This window comes from Pinus tabuliformis, chromosome X (genome assembly GCF_031772625.1).
Source record: "Pinus tabuliformis cultivar Carrire ecotype Pingquan chromosome X, CPIR1, whole genome shotgun sequence".
In the NCBI taxonomy this organism is placed as follows: domain Eukaryota; kingdom Viridiplantae; phylum Streptophyta; class Pinopsida; order Pinales; family Pinaceae; genus Pinus; species Pinus tabuliformis.
Genome location: NC_142308.1, coordinates 1,294,206,844 through 1,294,227,766, shown reverse-complemented (window position 1 = coordinate 1,294,227,766; position 20,923 = coordinate 1,294,206,844). Strand labels below are relative to the sequence as shown.

Sequence of the window (20,923 nt, the reverse complement as noted above, 5' to 3'; positions counted from 1 at the left end):
TAGACAATGATCATAAAACTTTATTAAATTGGTCTAAAAGGATAGTCATTCTAAGCTTATACGTGGTATGCCATAGAATAATTCAAGTAGAGGTAACAAGCTTGGAATGACTATCCCTTAACCTTTTTCCTCCCAAAGATATTCAACTTCCTTCTGCGCAGGTTTGGGAGGTGACACATGGAATTCCAACAATCACAAGGGATTTTGTTTTGCATCTCTTACTCTTAAATTTTCTATAAATTAGATGATGTGGAGAATATCAACAAGGGAGAAACAAAGTGTTTTTCTTCCCTTGGCGTGATTATATATACCTCTTGATGACATTGTAATGGGGTTTTCTGGTTGTTTGGATAGATGCACAAGCTGCATGTTTTTCGTATTCTAGTTGCACAATTTACTATGGTAATGCAAAATTTTATTTGATTTTTTGTCCAATTTAACCACTCCATGTTTGTGTGATGTATATTTGATTTTGTTTGAGCTTGCTAATAGTTGAAGGATTGTATAAGCCCAAGTTGAACTCATCATAGGTTATGTTGTGCTTGCTCTAATTCCACCATTCCACTCCTTGACAGATAAACTTTTGAATCTTTTCAAGTGTTCAAATTCTTTTTTTGCAAGTTGAGTTATCCCTCCATCCATATGTTTTATGATTTATGGGTTATTTTAGCTTAAGAGTACTGACTAAATTTGCTTCGAAAAGGAGTATGAAGTCAATACCTTAATTTCAACTGATGTAACTATAGCTTGGCTATCTACTACAAATCTTGGTACTTTCCGCTGTATGAAACTTTTTTTGTTTATGGATTAATTTTCCAGTCCCTTGTTGAGATCCTACTAAGCATAGCTGAAATAAGTTCAAATTACATGTCAACATGAATGTGCATGGATATAAAATGTTTGTGCCTTTTAGCTTAGACTGAATATTTTATACATCAAGCAAATGAATTTAAGTAGAACTATTCAAAACAAAAATAAGAATCTTATTGGTTAATAATGCTTGTGATATTTATTCAAAGCTGTATCTGTTAGAATTCCTGAACTTTTCACTTTGTGCTTTGTGAAAGCCCTAACTTGTAATTATGATGCATTCAGGTAATGGCAGCAATTGGAACTCACCCTGGCCACATTAAGGTTCAAATCTCTTTACTATATCCTTGAGTAATTGTTAAGAATGTCTATGATTGGAGTAGCAACCTGTAAATTTGTGGAATGTTTTCGTTCCTATAGTTAACCAATTTCTTATTCAGTACAATATTTCACTTGATACACATCTGATCAAATCTTCTGTTTTATATACTCTCTTTCTTGCCTTAAATTCAAAATGAACCTTTATTGAACATGTACTTCTTTAATAGAGTTTGGAAACTATGATGAAAACTAGGATTTGTAAAGGATGATTTCTCTAAAAATATTTAGAAAGTGTATTATTTAGAAATATGGCAAATTTCAAAAGCATCGAGTTTACTAATCTGAGCCTTTTTATTTATTGTTATGTTTCATCAGTTTCTTTGCTTTATTTTAACCATATAATGCTAAGGATACTTCTAAGAGTAAGAATATATTTAAAGTAGTCTTTGAGTCGTTATTAGTAGATACAATGGCATGGACACTGAGAAAACCTATGTCATACATTGAAACCTTCACCCCTCCCACATTTCATATCCATTTCTAATAAATTTGAATGATGACTTCTTCCTATGTTTGGCTTCTTCCATCCTAACGTGGGTGGTTAGTAATGTTTGTATATTAAGCAAGGTCTCTTGTAGTCCAATTGGCAGTAGAGGACAACATTGGTTTGTAACTTTTCGGTGAAAGATTGGTTTGGATATCAACTAACACTAATTACTTTTGTTTTAGTGAGAGGATTTCAACTACAAATGGTTCACTAGACTAATCAAAAGTGAAATAATAGGCCACTTTGTAATAACTATATAGTTCATCACCTATACAAATATTACTCAATGGACACTATCAAATGTTAGCAATGAAACGTCTGAATATGGGGGATACAATAAGTAAAATGCCATAAGTTTGCATCCATTTGCTGGTCATGGGAACCCTAATGGCTAAAACATGATTTTCTGGCTAATGATCTTTGTATCTTTGTACAACGATTACTACCTTGCAGGGATAGTTGCAAGATTCCATTCTCCACCTAACTATGACATGAGTCCGCAGGTTATTACAATATCCTTGAAATCTTTGATATTCTGTTCAAAGATATCTTGACAACAACACTTGAATAGATTTCCTTTTCAAGAAACTAACTTCTATAGGTTCACCACTACATATTTGGAGCAATTAGTCAATTACCACAGTAAGCTTAATGTGAAAATTCCACAACCGGAATCCCTACTGCAGCAATTGATGATATTACTGCTATTTGTTAAATTCCTTTAAACAAATTGCTTGTAGTTTCCTAAAACAAATATCGTAATACATACACTGCAACCTTCACTTAATTAAATATTATGTGGAAACAAGAGACTGAGCAAGAAAGAAAATACAACACAATAGACATCGTTATTTTTGGACAAATGTCCCCGAAAAAACCCAATGCGGGAAAACCGGTGCAACAGATTTGAGGGTTTATTATTATTAAGCAGTAGCAAATTCTGAATACATCTCTGAATACCTCTTGGGTTATTTAGTTATAGAGAGAAATACTGGCAAAAAGATTTGTGAGATTACCTCACACAATCACTGAGAAAATCCCGGCTGATCCAGACACTGGATGAAGTGCCTCTGGAAGGCCCTATGCTGCCTCTGCGCAGTCCTCACGTAGTCCCTGTGTCAACTTGTCTAGGCACTGCGTCACCCAGTTTGCTAATCAATTTGCTGCCCGAAGTCTCTTCTCTTAGCCTCCCAGTCTCACACCCCACTCTCGGCTTCTGAAACTGACTCTACCCAGCAAAATCTCGGACTCTCTCTCACCCTCTGCGCTGCCTCTGTGTGGCCCTTCGTGGCCCCGCGTCAGCCTCTGCGTCTGGGCTACTGGATCACTCTCTGTCTCTCTTTGTCGATGATTCTCTGGAATCTATCCCTGCCCCTCAACTGCAAGAAATCTCCTCAATTAGAACTTCCTCCCAAGAACTTCTCACTTCTCTCGGTGTGTTTTCCAAATGACCCTCAAACTCCCTTAAATGATCTTCTTGTTGACATTCAATGGCCCAGATTAAAAGCTAATCAATGGCTAAGATCATTTTAGCTTGATCCTCGTCTTCTTCTAGAAGTTACACCCACAATTAGATTAATACCCATTAATATTTTTAATTTACTAAGTTTAGACTTAGGGTCCTATTAAAAAATATTAATTATTTTAATAAAATCGTCCCTGGGTGGAATTTTCCAAAACGCTTTCTGGGTTCTTTGCAATACATGTGCCCAAGCCTCCCTGCAAAATTTGAGGCCTGGAGCACATCCGATGCTACCCCAAATCAACACTCCCTCTTAGCGAGGAATGTGCTCTAGCAATGTACTGCTGCTGCATACTGCTCTCACTTTGAAGCATCATCCACTGTGTTGCTGATGTCTGACGTGTTGTCCACCAACTACTGCGCTGCTGTTGCAACTGTACTGCTGCCGACACTGCCACTGGAAACACTGCATCCGTACTACAACTCCCTCTCAAGTGTTGCATCTATGCTGCTGCTAGCACTGCCACTGGCAATTGCTACTGTACTGCAAACTGTTGCTGCTATTCCATCAACAATGGAAAAACATCCAAAATTACTGAACTAGATGCGTTCAGTATGATACCACGTGAATGTTGAAGCTTGACTGCTACTAGTCTCTGCACCGACCCTCTGAATACACTGTGTTGCTGCTGACCTCTACTCTATGCCATATGCACTGCTGCCAACTCTGCTCTGCGCTGCTCAGACTTTGGCGCTCTTAGCCACTGCAACTGTCTCTCCGACACTCCTTGGCACCATCTGATACTAGTCCATCCTGCTACTCCTGATCTGGGTTCCCGTAGCAAGGTATTGATCTGAGAGGTGGACTCCTCAAGGATCCTGCCCATCTGTAGCTCTTTCGAACTACAGCTCCAAATCAGCCTACCTCCCTTTTGGAGGTATCTCGACTGTCATGATGAATTCCCCTTCTTTGATCTTTGTGGGCGCAACCTTTAGATTGTGCTTCTCATCCTTGTCCTTCTTCTTGAGAGGACACTGAGTAGCGTAGTGACCCATCTCACCACACCTAAAACACTTGATCTTCAAGACGTCTTTCTTATGTCTCCGCTGCTCATGCTGTCCCTTAGATGCAGGGGTTGCATTCTCCTCCTCCTCCTTGGGCTTTGACCCACTGCTGCTGCTGCTTTCGTCAAGTTTGACATTGACCAAGTCTCTCCTCAGCTCCTCTTGTTTTAGAGCTGCCCACATCTCATCCCAATTTGGCAATGCTGCTCTGCCCAGGATACTTTGGACAAAGACTTGCCACTCATCTGAGACAGAATTGAGGGCCAGTCTAACCAACTCTGAATCTTGAGGTGTATGCCCCGCAGCAGACAACTCATCACGGGTTTCCTTCAGCTTTGTGAGGAATGGATCCACACGCTGCCCCTTCTGCATCTGAGCAGATCTTAGCTTTTGCTCTAAGTACATCTTCCGCTGCTCGGAAGATCCCTGATATAACGTGGCCAAGGCATCCCACATCTCCTTAGCAGTCCCTCTGCTAGCAACGTGACACACCACGTGATCCTTGACTCCATCCAGGATCATCCTCTTGGCCTTCGCCATCTCTGCCTTGTACTTCTTCAGCGGATCTGGATTTGTTGGTTCAGCCACCACATTGTCGACGTATGTCTTGAGGGCATGCTCATCTAGAAGGAATGACATTCTAGCCTTCCAGATGACGTAGTTGGATGCTCCGTCCAACTTGTCCTGATCCCTCAAGCCACTGGTTGCCATTTCTGCCACAAATGTCAAAAATCTCCTCTCTCTTCTGTGCTGCTGCTGGGCTAGCCTACGCACTCCCTGCTAGAGCTAGTAAAACTGTTGCCCCTTGCTGCTGCTCAGCTCTAGAGAATTCAAATTCCTTGGCTAGGAATTCTCTGAGGAAGAAATTCCCTCAGCCGTGCTTCTCTTTCTTCTGATGATTTTCTGCCCAGCAAACTCCCTGCAGAAAAATCTGCATCCCACCAGCTCTCCTCATGCTGAGGCTTCAACGTTGTTCACTCTGGCCCGACAAACTTTTGAATTGGGGGTCCTTCCTCTCTATCGACTCACTCAGAGAGACATTGCCTCGAAAATCAGCCCTCCGACTAGGACTGCGCAAACCCTCTGGGGTTTCAAACTGCTGCCTTTTGCAACTTTTCGATTTCCCTCTTCTTCTCAGCGCTGGGTTCTCTGGCACTTTTCTTTTTGTTCCACCTGCAACTCTGATACCATGTGAAAATTCCACAACTGGAACCCCTACTGCGACAATTGATGATATTGCTCCTATTTGTTAAATTCCTTTAAACAAATCACTTGCAGTTTCCTACAAAAAATATCGTAATACACACACTGCAACCTTCACTTAATTAAATATTATGCGGAAACAAGAGACTGAGCAAGAAATAAAATACAACACAATAGACAATGTAATTTTTTGACAAATGTTCCCGGAAAAACCCAATGCGGGAAAACCGATGCAGCAGATTTGAGGGTTTATTATTATTAAGCAGTAGCAAATTCTAAATACCTCTTGGGTTATTTAGTTACAGAGAGAACTATTGGCAGAAAGATTTGTGAGATTACCTCAGACAATCACTGAGAAAATCTTGGCTGATCCGGACACTGGATGAAGTGCCTCTGATAGGCCCTATGCTGCCTCTGCGCAGTCCTCACGCAGTCCCTATGTCAACCTCTCTAGGCATTGCATCACCCAATCTGTTGATCGATTTGTTGCCTAGAGTCTCTTCTCTCAACCTCTCTGTCTCACACCCCGGCTCCTGGCTTCTGAAACTAACTCTGCATAGCAAAATCTTGGACTCTCTCTCACCCTCTACGCTGCCTCTGCGTGGCCCTTCGTGGCTCTGCGTCAGCCTCTGCGTTTGGGTTGTTGGATCACTCTCTGCCTCTCTCTGCTGATGATTCTCCGGCTAAAAAAATCTCTCTCTATGGATGCTATCCCTGCCCCTCAACTGCAAGAAATATCCTTGATCAGAACTTCCTAATGAGAACTTCTCACTTCAGAAATTCGATCTCTTGATCTCTCGGTGTGTTTTCCAAATGACCCTCAAGCTCCCTTAAATAAGATTCTCGTTGACATTCAACAGATCAAATTATAAGCTAATCAATGGCTAAGATCACTTTAGCTTGATCCTCGTCTTCTTCTAGAAGTTACACCCACAATTAGATTAATACCCATTAATATTTTTAATTTCCTAAATTTAGACTTAGGGTCCCATTAAAAAATATTAATTATTTTAATAAAATCGTCTTTGGGTGGAATTTCCCAGAACGCTTTCTGGGTTCTTTGGAATACATGTGCCCAAGCCTCCCTGCAAAATTTGAGGCCTAGAGCACATCCGATGCTACCCCAAATCAACACTTACCGCCATAGCGACTGTCAAGATTACTCTTCTGATCTTTGGATAAGAATGTGTTTTTCTTTTTTCGAAAAAGACATCTTGTATTTACGTAAAACTATCTACAAACAATAGAGTATAAAGTAGAAGGCTGTATACAATGGTAATCATAACCTCTTCCATAATGCAACTAGCATCGAATAAAATCAAAATAAGCTATGGACTTCAAAGATTGGGCATCTTTGATTAGTAGAGCACCCCTAACAAGGTGCTAATGGCATACCTTATCATGCCACTTGGAACAAAAAGAAGACAATGAGCTAACCTCATTCTCAAAAATAGACTTACACCTAATTTGCTAGAGAGTGAATAAAGGGGAACTCCTCCAACATTGCTATATCCCAGTCAAGGTAGAATTAACAAAAAATCTCCAAACAGGGCATTTTTCTCACATAAACTTGCATCTCTTGAAATAAAGTCCCAAAGTTCAAGTGCAGTTTGAATGCAACTAAGAGGGAGGCCACTGTCTCCTCATCCTTCATTTCAAAATGGCTCTCCTTCGGCTCAAGGGGGCTTGCCTAGGGTAAGATTGTTGGGATCGTTTAGGCCATTTAGAAGGTTGTTGGGCCTAAACAACGGGGGCTTGGGCCGAGATGATAGTGGGCACTTGCCATGTGTGTGCCCATCCAACAGGTTGTCACAACCTTAGCAACCCTACTAATATGATTGGTAACATAGCGATTCAAGAATGAAATACCACAAAGAAAAGAAGAGACCACTTACGTATCAAATCACATGCATATCCATTCATCCATTGAATGTCCATCTATTAAGAAGTGTCCACAAAATAACACCTTCAAGAGAGCTCTTTAACTAGCCATCCAAAACACCAAAAAAATTGATCTCCAACAAAATTTCAGAAATTTCAAGATTTGCTAAGAGATTTCTTCCCCAACCTAACCATGAGTACAAATGAGGAAATGCATCTCTATTTACAGAGAGATTATTAACTTTACAATAAAATGCTAATATTGTAAGAATTACCCTAAAAATTAACCGTGGAGGAGAAAAGTTCCCTCTTCTTTGATTAATTAATCAAGATACATAAAATATGGGTTGTTCATGCCACATACAATGAAATCAACCCCAAAGAAGGGTGTCTCCACCAATGATGGCAAGTAGAGGCTCCAAGATGCATGTCCAACCTCCAAGTCATCTTCCAAGGTGGATGGTCTAATCTTCAAAAGTAGGATGGCTTCCCAAAGATGAGTAGAAAATCCCTAGATAGGGGATAGCCCGATTTTTTTTTCAATGTGCAATGCCTAGCCTCTAGAGGTCTCCTATGGGCTAGTTCACTCCACAAAATACAAGCAAGATCCCTTCATATAATATAAATGCTTGAGTAAAGGACTTGTAAGTTGTATGCAACAATATCACAATCATTAGCAGCCTTGACAAATCATAGATACAATTGCAATGCTAGACACAACCTTGACACATCATAGATACCCTAAAAATTAACCGTGGAGGGGAAAATTTCCCTCTTCTTTGATTAATTAATCTAAGATACATAAAATATGGGTTGTTCATACTACGTACAATGAAATCAACCCCAAAGAAGGGTGTCTCCACCAATAATGGCAAGTAGAGGCTCCAGGATACATGTCCAACCTCCAAGTCATCTTCCAAGGTGGATGGTATAATCTTCCAAAGCAAGACGACTCCCCAAAGATGAGTAGAAAATCCCCAAATAGGGGATAGCCCCTCCTAGAATTTTCTTTTCAATGTGCAACGCCTAGCCTCTAGAGGCTTCCTATGGGCTAGTTCCTTCCATAAAATATGCAAGCAAGACCCCTTCATATAATATAAATGCTTGAGTAAAGGACTTCTATGCAACAATATCACAATCATTAGCAGCCTTGACACATCATAGATACAATTGCAACGCTGATTCTAGTGTTGGCACAATTGCGAAAGATTCGATTGTTTACTGCGAAAATTGAAATATTCCTTTTTAGGAGTTTAGGCCCTTCTTCTCTTTCTCCTTCCCAATCTTCATTCACTAGCATATGAACAAGTTGTTGTTAGCTATTATAATGATGATTTCATTCAATGTCTTAATTAATAATGTAATAAAGTTGTAAGTAATAAATAGCATTTATGTTATATGTAATTATAAATTAGGTGACTAGTTCCTCCTAGATATGTATATGCCACCATCTTATTTAATTGATGATACGTTGAAATAATACATCTCTGTTATTCATTCATATTTTCTTGCTTGTTTCTCATATCCTCCATAGTTTAACATAGTATCAAAGCCCATGATTGTGGCCTAGGACATATCAAATATTGTTTCAAGATAAAGTTTGACACCACCTGCTTAGAGAAGAAACATGCATGATACGACTAGTTTAGGAAGAGGAAAAATCACTTGCAGTATGGCATTTCTCAGGAATTAATTCAATATGGAGGTACATCAATAACTTTGTACTGACACTCAATCAATTTGGCATGTTACAAAGGCACAACAATAAATTTGTCCAAACACACCATCAATTTGGCGGTTGCAAAAATTAATAGGAACTATGAGTAATTAGAAAATTAGTACAATGACTTTTACGAATGACAAATTAAGTGAATTAGTTTGTATGGACTGCAAGTGATTAGAAAGTTAGTACAATGACTTATACGGATGATGAATTTAAGCGAATTTATTTGTAAAACAAATTAATTCCATATGGAAGTGGCAACAAATGGGGAATTAAAATTGTAAGATGACTTCTCAAATCTCTACAACAATTTTGACTAGACAATTTCGCTACGGTAATTTCGTTACTTTGTGGTGGTTCAAACTACATAGTTGTACGACAATTTGGAGAAGTGAATTGTGTAGTACAACGATGGCTCTCAAAATAGTATGACTTAGCATCGATTAAGTAAAAAAAAGGTACTATTACCCATTATGTCAATAGGGGTACACATATTCTTGCAACATTTTTCACACCATTGTAAGCCCAAGGTCATTGTTACCCACCATTTTGTGGGTAATATCCCTAGGAGAAATTTTTTTCTCCAACATGGTCCTCAGCTAACAACCAGCAACCCCTTGCAGCCACTAGCTAGCTCATTGTGCCATTTCTCTGCCACCTGAGCCAGCCACGTGGTTCCTCGCCCATTTGCCATGATCGTATGTTTGAAGGTGGGCCTCCCGAACCTAAAGGTATGCCTTGTCATTTGGAAATTGAGTATTGTAGTTTGCTTATCATGGAGACTTCTGGGCATGGATTAATGGGGGGATTCGGCAGAAAGAATGGGTTAGGTCTACACTCTTGTCCCCTAGACCCCTTTTAGGTATTAACCTTGGATTTGAGTCCCATGGGATCTCTTTTACTGACCATTGGCTCTAGGGATGGTATTTCGTGGGAAACTCTGATTTTGGTTGCGTGGTCCTGCTCCCTTATCCGCTTATATTACCCTCTTTCCATTCATTATTACCCTATTCATCATTTCTCCCACGTGGGTCCACATTCCCGCACTGGGTCCACATAGGGTTAGCATGCCCCTTCCCCTTGCCCACACCTTGGGTTATGGCCTGGAATGAAGTCTGGAGGTTGATACAACTAAAAATAAAGATAAAAGCATATATAGCCACATTCAACAAGAAAATGTACCACAAAATGCAAAAGATGGTCGGGACAAACACATTTAGCACATGGGAAAAATCCAATACATGAGCTCTACCCCATCATCATAGCCATCACCCTGGTTCTTACAGGTTCTATGAACCTCCTTCATCATATAGGAACCCATGATTGTCCCAACCCTTGGTTGGCAATGAACCGCCCCACTTTAAAAAGGGGTATTCACTGTTATATCTTATACATTATGCTCTTACCCCTTGAGCTCCAAGCAGTTAACCAAAGAAAATCATAAAAAGGCAAAAGGAAAATAAAGAAGGGTGGAAAAATCAAGGCCGGGGCACTTCATGTACCACAATTGCTTCCTCCTATACATTATAAACCCAAGTGTGGGCTTCCCTCTTATTATCTACCCTTGTACCCTAGCATGTGACCCAGGGCTGCCCCTTCTCATCCCCTACTTCATTCACTTATTTGTCACATGCTACCACCTTTTGAAGGATGTACCATGAATATATTATCCCCTTTAGAAGTACAAACCACCTAAGAGGATTCTTGGTTAACCCCATTTGGAGTTTAGGAGACATTGGCACATCCTGAGGCCCATTATGGAAGGGAAGGGCATTATGAAGTCCCCACCTGTGGTCCATGATTGGTAAGCCCATTTACTCGATTTCTCTAATGATTTGTTGTACTAGAAGGCTAGGGGATGCATTGGATCTTATGCAAGTTTGCAGATGGTCTCCATCTTGGGTTTGGTCTCCCTATACGGGGTCCTAATCATCCAGAGAGCTACATTGGCACATGTAGGGTGTGCGTTGAAAGTCATGGGCCTCCACAGCAGCACACAACACTCCATGGATCCCCACAGCCATTCAGAGATTGCTCATGGTTCGCTTATTGGACGAGGAAGATGCACTTGATCCATCATGCCCAACTGGCCCCAGATTTGCACCATATACTTGGCAGATGAGCCAGGGCTCACACGATGATGTGGCATCATCTACACCATAATCCTAGCCCCTGCAGGCGATCTACAAGCATCTTCGATTTGTGTGGAGATCCATGAGGACACTTGTGTGCCCCCACATGTCATTTGGAGCACCACAGGTTATTACAAGGGGCCAAGCCCTTGTCCACTGCTTTTGAGGGTCCTATTCTTCATTGTGGCACCCATGGACCTCATTAGGCCTCTCAGAGGGTCCTACGATATGCATAAATTATTATTTGATCTCTTGAGAGGCTTATTTTTTTATTTATGAGCTAGTCTAGTGGGTTTGTCACCAAAAGTTGAATTATTAGAACATTATTTAATTTTTGGGGCTTATGTAGGCCAATGAGGCTAATTCGAACTCCTAATTTGTGTATAAATATAAGTGAGGTGAGTTCATTTTCTCATCATCATTTTGGATTGGATATTTTTTCTCGTTTCGCACTTTTTCTAGAGGATGAATTGGAGCTTTACAGATAAATTTTGATGTGTGGATAATGGTCTATCTTATCTTGGAGCTTCTCTTTTGTCAATTGTGGATGGTTGGATATATTATGTTACATGTAAGTACATGCTTTTAATGTTATTCTTGTTTTACTTTGTCATATACATTGGACTAGGATTTTCACTATTTTTAGGGCTAATTGTGGAATTTTGTCTCTATTATAGCATCTCTCAATGTATGGGCCATGTAACGTGAATAAAATCTCCCAGGGGCAATTCTATCAACGAATTGACCTTGATAAGCCATATCCTTTGCACATCGAAGTATAAAAGCTGCAAGCTTGCTTCTCTTTGACCTAGAAGGCTCATGAAATAGTCTTGAGGCCTCCTTGACCAAGAACCAAAGGTCCTCACTCATATTCATCATAGACTCCACTTTCCCAAGATTAAGGCATTGATCTACAAAGAGGTGGTCACCTAAATCATATCTTTTCACCTTTTTCCAGGTCTCGCCAAGTTGGGTCACCTAGGGCATCATTTTCCCGGTAAAATACCCATCCAAAAGGATCGATCTATTAGAGTCTTCTGTGCTGGCGTTTCCTCAAGACCTCCTCCAAATTTGAGGCCATTTCGACGGTGGAGTTGTGAGAAAAGCCAAGCCCTAGCTTCGGGATCAAACTTTGCCCTAGCATCCCCAAAGGCTAGTACCTTATTGGATCAATTCAAACCTTTAAGTGAATATTCTTTCTTAGATCCATTTCCATACCTTGTTTAGGTTAGGGACAATCATTGGTTGCCATACCCTTCTCCCCTACTCTAGACTGGGATCACTTGGTCCTGTGTGGTCTTGTACCTTTGAAAGGACAATTCTTCAAGAACAACCTGGGATACCAATTTCATTAAGGATTTTAGGGATTGGGAAATTCCTTTACAAGTCATATCCCATAAACCTAATCCTCAAATCCTCCCTTCCTTTCCCTAGAAGACATTGTACCTTGCTTAGAACGCAAGCAAGCTCCACCCTTCAAGCTTTTCCAGGAAAGAGATTATTTGGGTCACTCCACATCCTTTCATTGACTTATCCTTCATAGGTGACTCCATAATATACTGGGTCTCCTCCCATCAGTGAAAGTTCATAAATAGAAGGGAACCTTAGCTGAGGTGATAGTGGGCTAAGTCTCCATTTGTTGCCCTTGGCCTAGCATTTCCCCTTTAGGGATCCCCCTTAGGTCCCCCGTTAGTTTGGGCGGTAACGGTCACAAGTCAAAGCCTTGTAGTAACCATGTGAGGCCTTGTATTAGGTGTCTTAGACCTTATGTTTGGTTAGAATTGTTGGAAATGTAACTAGTTTTGGTCTTCATAATTGTTATCTTACTCATTTAAATATGTATCTTATTTAACAAAAAAAAACAAGAAAGAAAAGCTATTATTTTAAAGCACGAGTTTCATGCTCCTTATTGATGATCTTCTAGGTAAAAGAATGTTCTTCGTGCTTCTAGGGTTTGTTAGGTCATCGAATATATTTTCATGAGTCAAGAGAGTCAAACATCGTGTTTATAAGACCCTTCAGGGCAAGATGTAACTTGTAAAAGAATGTATTTTGTGTCTAGAAAGTCATGGAAACCTCCAAAGTACAAGTCGGCCTAAAGGATAGAATTCGATCCCTTAGAAAGGTTGTATAAAGAAGCATATTCGATCTCATTTGTCACTCACTCACTCACAAGTTCGATATCTCAAGAAGAAGTTCGATCTATAGTTAGGAAGCAAGAAGAAAAGGAGAGCGAAGGTCTAGAAGGCAAGAAGAAGGAAGATCTGTTTTTGGGCTCTATCTCTCTCACACGTGCGAAGATCTAGGTTTTTTGTAGTTTCCAGAAAGGCAAAAATTGTAGGTCCGAATTGTAGGAGAGCGAGTTGCAATATCAAGTTGCTGGAAGAGCATATATTCTGTGTTGACCTCGTTGACCCTGGGAGGATTTGTCTTGCTCAAAGGAGGATCTCTTGAAAAATTGGATTAGGGTTTCTACAGCTGCTAGAGGGCCGAAGTTGCAGGGTCAAAGATGGGGGTCGATGTTGTAGCTAGAAGCTAGTTGAAGCAGGATCAAGCTTTGTTGATTTGATCTACTTGAAAGGATTTCTTGAAGGGTTGACTTGGTACTTGGAGGAGGACTTGGTCTAGGGTTTGGGTCTTTGTTGTCTCATTTGAAGCAGATTCTATAAGAAGAGAAGATATTTTCTGGGTTTTCCCCTTGGAGGGGTTTTTCACTGGCTTGGAGACTAATTTCTGTGTCTGTTGTCTTTACTGTTTTGATCTTGATATTTGTTTGATTAAAAGATATAATAAAGGAACACAAGAAGATAATTAAAGTTCACAAGCAAGTATTAAGGAATAAGGAAAATCTGATTTGATAGCCGCCACATTGCATTTTCCAACAAGACCGTGGTCGGTCCCTTAGTTCATCTCTGGTTCTTTTCATCCTAGATGGGATTGGAGGGCCTTGAATGGGCTTATTTAAGGATTCGTGATTTTAGAGGAGCCTACTTTTATAGACGTGATCACCATTGTCGGGGCAAGTCCATCGCATGTTGGGTGCACTTATGTCATAATTATGAAATTCTATGTTATGCAGATTATTTTTCCTCATAAATTAATCATGAAAAATAACGAATAAATCACTACTACAATTTTCACAAATTATAATAGGAACTGAGAAGTAATGCACACACAAAACAATGAACACCAAGATTTTTGGACAAATTGTCCATGGAAAAACCCAGTGTGGGGAAAACCAGTTTTGTAGATGAGGGTTTTATTATTAATCTTCAACAAAACTGAGAATTACAATCTACTTTCCTCTCACTAGCAAATCTCCGACAAATATTTTCTCCACTGGAAAAATCAACCTGGAAATACAAGTTTCCTTCTGCAAAAGCAATTTCGCCTCCCTTTGTCTATTCACACTTCCTACTACTGCTTGCATTGGTGACTGGAAAATGTGCATGACCTGCTATGGAAATTCTCTTAGGCTCCAGAAATTCGTTTCGACAATTACACTGCCTCCAACAATACTTTGAAGCCACTCACACCTCCTCCGGTAGCTAACTATGGCACTATAAATCAAAATGTAGCTTCCGCAACTCGCACTCAAAATGTAGCTTCCGCAACTCGCACTGGGTAAACTGGCAATGAGCACTAGCTGAATCAACCTCCCTCTTGCAGAATAATTCAATCTTCTTCCTTCTCTCGGAATGTTGGAATCTTTGTGGAGAATTCTAGAAATTATCTCGTCAATCTCTTTGCGGAAATCTCGTTGTTGGTGTCCTCCCTTGCGCCCTTGCTGTCACTGTAATTTGCTATTTCTCAGTGATCTCCAAAGCCTCATCGAATTGCTCTTTACAATCTCTCGTTGAGCAACCAACAACCACAATCTAATCCCAACTGATGGTTAAGATCATCTTGACCTATTCTCATAACTTTTTCTAGAAGTCACTAGAGAAAAATCGATTTACCTTAATTAATTTGATTTAATTAACCAATTTTCCTAAGTTAGACTTGGGATTTTTTTTAATAATTGGCTAATTAATCTAATTGAAGCATTTTCCTTAGAAACTTTTTCTGGGTCTTAGAGATAATTATCCTTATTGCATTCCTTAGCCTCATAGACACCAATAGGGACTAGAACACTTATTCGAGGTACCAAATACTAACACTCCCTCTTAGTGAGGAAGGTGTTCTTCACTATTCCCAACTTGTCCTTGAAGTAGACAAACTTTGCCTTACCCAAGGCCTTCATGAAAATATCTACAACATGTTGATCTGTATGAACATACTGTAGACGAACTGATCAACGTTGTACACAATATCCGCTGAAGTGGTATCTAATGTCGACATGTTTCAACCTATCATGAAACACTAGATTCATAGAGAGCTTGATGCAACTTTGATTTTCATAGTAAATACTGGTCAAATACAATAGTTGACCAAACAATCCCACTAGCAGCTTCCGAAGCCAAATAACTTCACATGTGGCCATGCTCGTTGCCCTGTATTCTACCTCTACAAAACTCAGTGCCACAAACTTCTGCTTCCTGCTACACCAAGAGACAATCCCTTATCCAATACTGAAGCAACACCGTGAGGTGCTTTTTTGATCCACTAAACTCCTCACCTAGTTTGCATCCGTATATCCCATCAAACTGTCACGATCACCTCGATCATATTTCAACCCATACTTGACTATACCTCGTAGATATCTCAATACACGCCTTACTATTGTCCAAGGCACTCTCTTCGGCTCCATCGTGAATTGATTGAGTGTTGACCGCGAAACAAATGTATGGCCTTGTGTTGACCAGGTACATAAGAGAATCAATGAGCTGCCTATATAAGGTTGCGTCCATTGTTGCATCCTCTGATGCATCTATCTTCCTCCACCTGGTAATCATAGGTGTAGACATGGGTCTAGAGTCTTGCATCTTGAACTCTTCAAGATCTTCATGGTTTATCTTGTGAAAAATTGGTGCCCGATTCCTAATGTAGCAAACTGATGGTATTTCTCCTATTTGTTAAATTAATTGAACAAATTACTTGCAGTTTTCTACGACAAATATTGAAATACATACAATGTAGCCTACACAAAATAAAATACTGCGGAAACTAAATACTGCACTGGAGAGAAATAAACACACACATATACACTGTTTTTTTGGAAAATGTCCCCGTAAAAAACCAACTCGGGAAAACCAGTGTTGTAGCTGAAGGTTTTATTTATTATGTAGTAGTTTCTGAGTATAAATCATTGTATGCCTAAACTGGCTATCCGATACATAGAAAAACTGGAAAAGAGTTAGTGAGAAAAATCTCACATTGATTTGGGAGATCCGACACTGATCAAAGACAGGCTGGCTGGCCCCATGCTGCCTCTGCGCAGCTTATGCGTCAATCCTATGCATCTTTGCGTCACACTTACTAGGCTTTGCGTCACCTCCTCTTCTAATCTCCTGCTGTTTGGAAATTAGACCCTCTTGCCCTCCGGTCTCACACCCTGACTTCTGGCACTAGATCTTGACTTCTGGCACTAGATCTCGACTCTCCTAGCTGAATTTTGAACTCCCTCTGAAGCTCTGTGCTGTCTCTTTGAATTGCTCTATGCCTTCTCTGCCTTGCACTCTCCGGATCTGGAAAACTCTCCTCCAGACTACTATCCATGCCCCTCACTGCAAGAAGATCACTCAATCTCACTCCAACAACTCAACGCTGCTACTCTTGAGAAATTCAATCTCTGACCTCTTTCAATTGATGTGTTCTCCAAGTGCCCATCGAACTCCTTATAATCTCTCGTTGGAGCTCCAACGGCTAAGATTAAAGCATAATCAAGGGCTAAGATTAATTGGGAGTTCATCCTCGTCTTGTTCTAGAAGATTCACACCTGATTTAATTAATACCCTTTAATTAACCAGATTTCTTAAGTTTAGACTTAGGGAACCATTTAAAAAAGTTAATTATTTTAATTAAATCATCTCTAGGTGGAATTTTGCCAAAGGATTTCTGGGTATTGGAGAATGCATGTGTCTTAGCCTCTCTGCAAAATCTGGAGGCAAGAGCACATTCGATGCTACAAAAATCAACACTCCCTCTTAGTGAGAAATGTGTTCTAATGCTGCAACCCGCTGAAGCAACACCCTAACTCTGCTTTACCTCCTGTCACATTGCTGATGTCTTGATGCTCTGCCCATCACTACTGTGCAAATCTGATATGAGCTGCATCTGTGCTGCTGCTGACCCTACTGAACTGCTGTCTACTACTGCCTCTGCACTGCAACTCTCTCTCTCCATCTGTTGTTGTTGCAAATGCAACATATGCAATGGAAAAACATCCATCGTCTGAGTTCTGACTGTTGCTAGTCTCTGCACTGTAATGAAGCCTCTGCGCTATTGCTGACTCTGCTCTGTGCCAACTGCACTGCTGCCAACTCTGCTCTGCGCTGCTCAAAATTTGATCGCTACCAGCTACTGCATCTATCACTCTGGCACGTGACTGCACCAACTGACACTGGTCCATCTTGCTACTGCTGACTATGGGCTCCCGTAGCAAGGTCTTGATCGAAGAGGTTGACTCCTCAAGGATCCTGCCCATCCTGTAGCTCTCTGGGGCTACGACTCTATATCACCCCACCTCACCCCTGGAGGCATCTTGACAATCGTGACAAACTCTTCCTCCAGTTTGGAGGATAACCTATTGATCTCTGCGGATGCAGCTTGTTGATCTTGCTTCTCCTCCTTGTCCTTCTTTCTCAGAGGACACTAAGTGCTGTAGTGGCCCAACTCACCACACTTGAAGCACTTGATCTTTGAAATATCCTTCTTTCTTTTGCACTGCTCCTGTTGCCCCTTTGATGCAAGGGTCACATCCTCCTCTTCCTTCACCTGCTTCATCCCACTGCTGCTACTGCCATTGATGGTGGCCTTTACCAGATCACGCCTCATTTCCTCCTGCTGCAGATCAACCCACACACGTTCCCAATCTGGTAGTTTTTCTTTGCCCAAGATACTCTGGATGAAAACTTGCCAATCTTTAGAAACACTATTCAACACTATTCGTACAAACTCTGAGGGATGGGGAGCTAACCCTATTGAAGCCAGCTAGTCCTGGACATCCTAAAGCCTCGTAAAGAAGGGTTCTACATGCTCCCCTTTCTGCATCCTCGTGCATCTCAACTTCTCCTCTAAGTACATCTTTCGTTGCTCGGAAGATCCTTTGTATAGCGTAGCTAAGGCTTCCCACATCTGTTGGGTAGTATCCTTGTTGGCTATATGGGATACTACATGATCTCGAACCCCGTCAAGAATGATCCTCTTAGTCTTCGCCATCTCAGCCTTGTACTTCTTGAGCGGATCTGCATCGATAGGTACAACTACCACACTATCAACATAAGTTTTGAGATCATGCTCATCTAGAAGGTAGGAGATCCTAGCCTTCCAGATCACATAGTTGGAGGCTCCGTCCAACCAATCTTGATCTCTCAACCCAGCTGATGCCATTTCTCCTAAAAAATGTAGAACTGCTCCCTTTTCTCTTCTGCACATTTGCTGCCTAGCTATTCGCACTCCCTTCTAGAGTGAGAAATCCCGCACACAACTACTGCTGCTCTGCTTGGAAAATTCAAACTTCTTGGCTAGAAGTCCTCTAAGGAAGAAATTCCCTCAGTATGTGCTATTCTCTCCTTCTGACGCTATTCTGCCAGCAACTGTTGCAAAATAACTGCGTCCCAGCTGAAGATCTGCTCTGCAAGGAAACTGTGTTGCTCCCTTTTGCCTCTGGAAAGCTTCGATCTGGAGAATTGAATTTCTCTATCGACTCACTCAGAGAAATCAATCTCACTCAAAACTTTGACCTCCTTGGCCCAAGGACTACACTGCCTCTAGGGTTTCAAACTGTTGCCAAGGGAGGATTTCGAACCTCCTTTTTCCTTTATGCTCTGAGCTCTCCTGCTCACGATCTGTGCTCTGATACCATGTGAAAAATTGGTGACCCGATTCCTACTGCAACAAATTGATGGTATTTCTCCTATTTGTTAAATCACTTGCAGTTTTCTATGACAAATATTGAAATACATACACTATAGCCTACACAAAATAAAATACCGCGGAAACTAAATACTGCACTGGAGAGAAATAAACACACACATATACACTGTTGTATTTGGACAATGTCCCTTGAAAAACCCAACTCGAGAAAACTGGTGCAGCAGCTGAGGATTTTTATTATTATGCAGTAGTTTCTAAATAAAAATCATTGGATGCCCAAACTGGCTATCTGATACAGAGAAAAATTGGCAAAGAGTTAGTGAGAAAAATCTCACACCGATTTGGGAGATCCGACACTAATCAGAGACAGGCTGGCTGGCCCCATGCTGCCTCTGCGCAATTTCTGTGTCAATCCTATGCAGCTTTGCGTCACACTTGCTGGGCTTTGCGTCACCTCCTCTTCTGATCTCCTATTGTATGGAAATTCGACCCTCTGGTCCTCCGGTCTCACACCCCGACTTTTGGCACTAGATCTGGACTCTCCCAGCTGAATTTTGAACTCCCTCTGAAGCTCTGCGCTGCCTCTCTACGTGGCACTGTGCTGCCTCTTTGAACTGCTCTGTGCCTTCTTTGCCTTGCACTCTTTGCATTTGGAAAACTCTCCTTCAGACTACTATCCCTGCCCTTCACTAGAAGAAGATCACTTGATCTCACTCCGACAACTCAACAATGCTACTCTTGAGAAATTCGATCATTGATCTCTCTCAATCGATGTGTTCTCCAAGTTTGTAACAACCCATTAATAAAATTTTAGACTTTAAAACTTTATAAATATATATATATATATATGTATTAAATTTTATAAAGTATATGGTTAGACTTTATAATATGAATTTATAAAACATATCGTTAAACTTATATAACATATATAAAGAAATGTTATAAGATATATTACTTAACTTTATATCATATATAATTTAAATGTTATAATATATATATCTTAAAACTTTATAGCATTTATAATATAAACGTTATACAATGTGTCATTAAACTTTATAACATTATAATGTAAGTTATAAAGGTATCAGTTATAAAACTTATAACGTATGCTGGAAATGTTATAATCGTAAATATCAGCTGCCCTAAAAGAATCTATACATATCCCAGCCATTAATAAAAGTCGGTCGAACCTGCTGAACACTTATTACTGAGCGCTGGGACAGTAAGAAATATCGGGAGCCATCAATGTGTGGGAGGCGGTGGCTGCAAGTGGGAGGGCGGCCACCGCCAGGTCAGGGAATAAATAGCAGAGGCCTGAACCGGAAGTGGGGGGCAGAAAAACCAGAGAAGCATAAATTCATCAACAGGAAACCAGGAGAAGGGACTTATCAGTGGAAGAGCTTTAAGTGGTCTGGGTTCTGGGCACGGAGGGACAGAGAGCCTCTGTGGAGAGCTTTCTGGATTGAGCAGCTAGGTTTGCTCAGTCTGGTTGGGTGGTATTGGCCTCTCGAAAACGGTATCACCAGCAGCGGGATCGCCAGTTCAATAGCAGAATCAGCAATCAGCTAGCAGTCCAGGTATGTACAGATTCCATTTTTATGCATTGTTGTTCTCCAATTTATGAGTAATTACATGCTTGCTGTATTTCGAAATTTGGGTATTACAAAGTTCCCATCGAACTCCTTATAATCTCTCGTTGGAGCTCCAACAACCAAGATTAAAACATAATCAAGGGCTAGGATTAACTAGGAGTTGATCCTCGTCTTCTTCTAGAAGATTCATGCTTGATTTAATTAATACCC

General features: G+C 40.7%; 1 protein-coding gene across 4 annotated transcripts in view; it reads left to right on the top strand.

Moving 5' to 3' along the window:
• LOC149144777 (uncharacterized) overlaps positions 1 to 20,923 on the top strand; it is a 375,115-nt gene that overhangs the window by 66,011 nt on the left and 288,181 nt on the right. For all 4 annotated transcript variants that reach the window (XM_089449642.1, XM_089449644.1, XM_089449643.1 and 1 more), the window contains exon 4: positions 1,096 to 1,134. In XM_089449642.1, the coding sequence (XP_089305768.1) occupies positions 1,096 to 1,134 (39 nt within the window). The remainder of the gene's footprint in view (positions 1 to 1,095; positions 1,135 to 20,923) is intronic.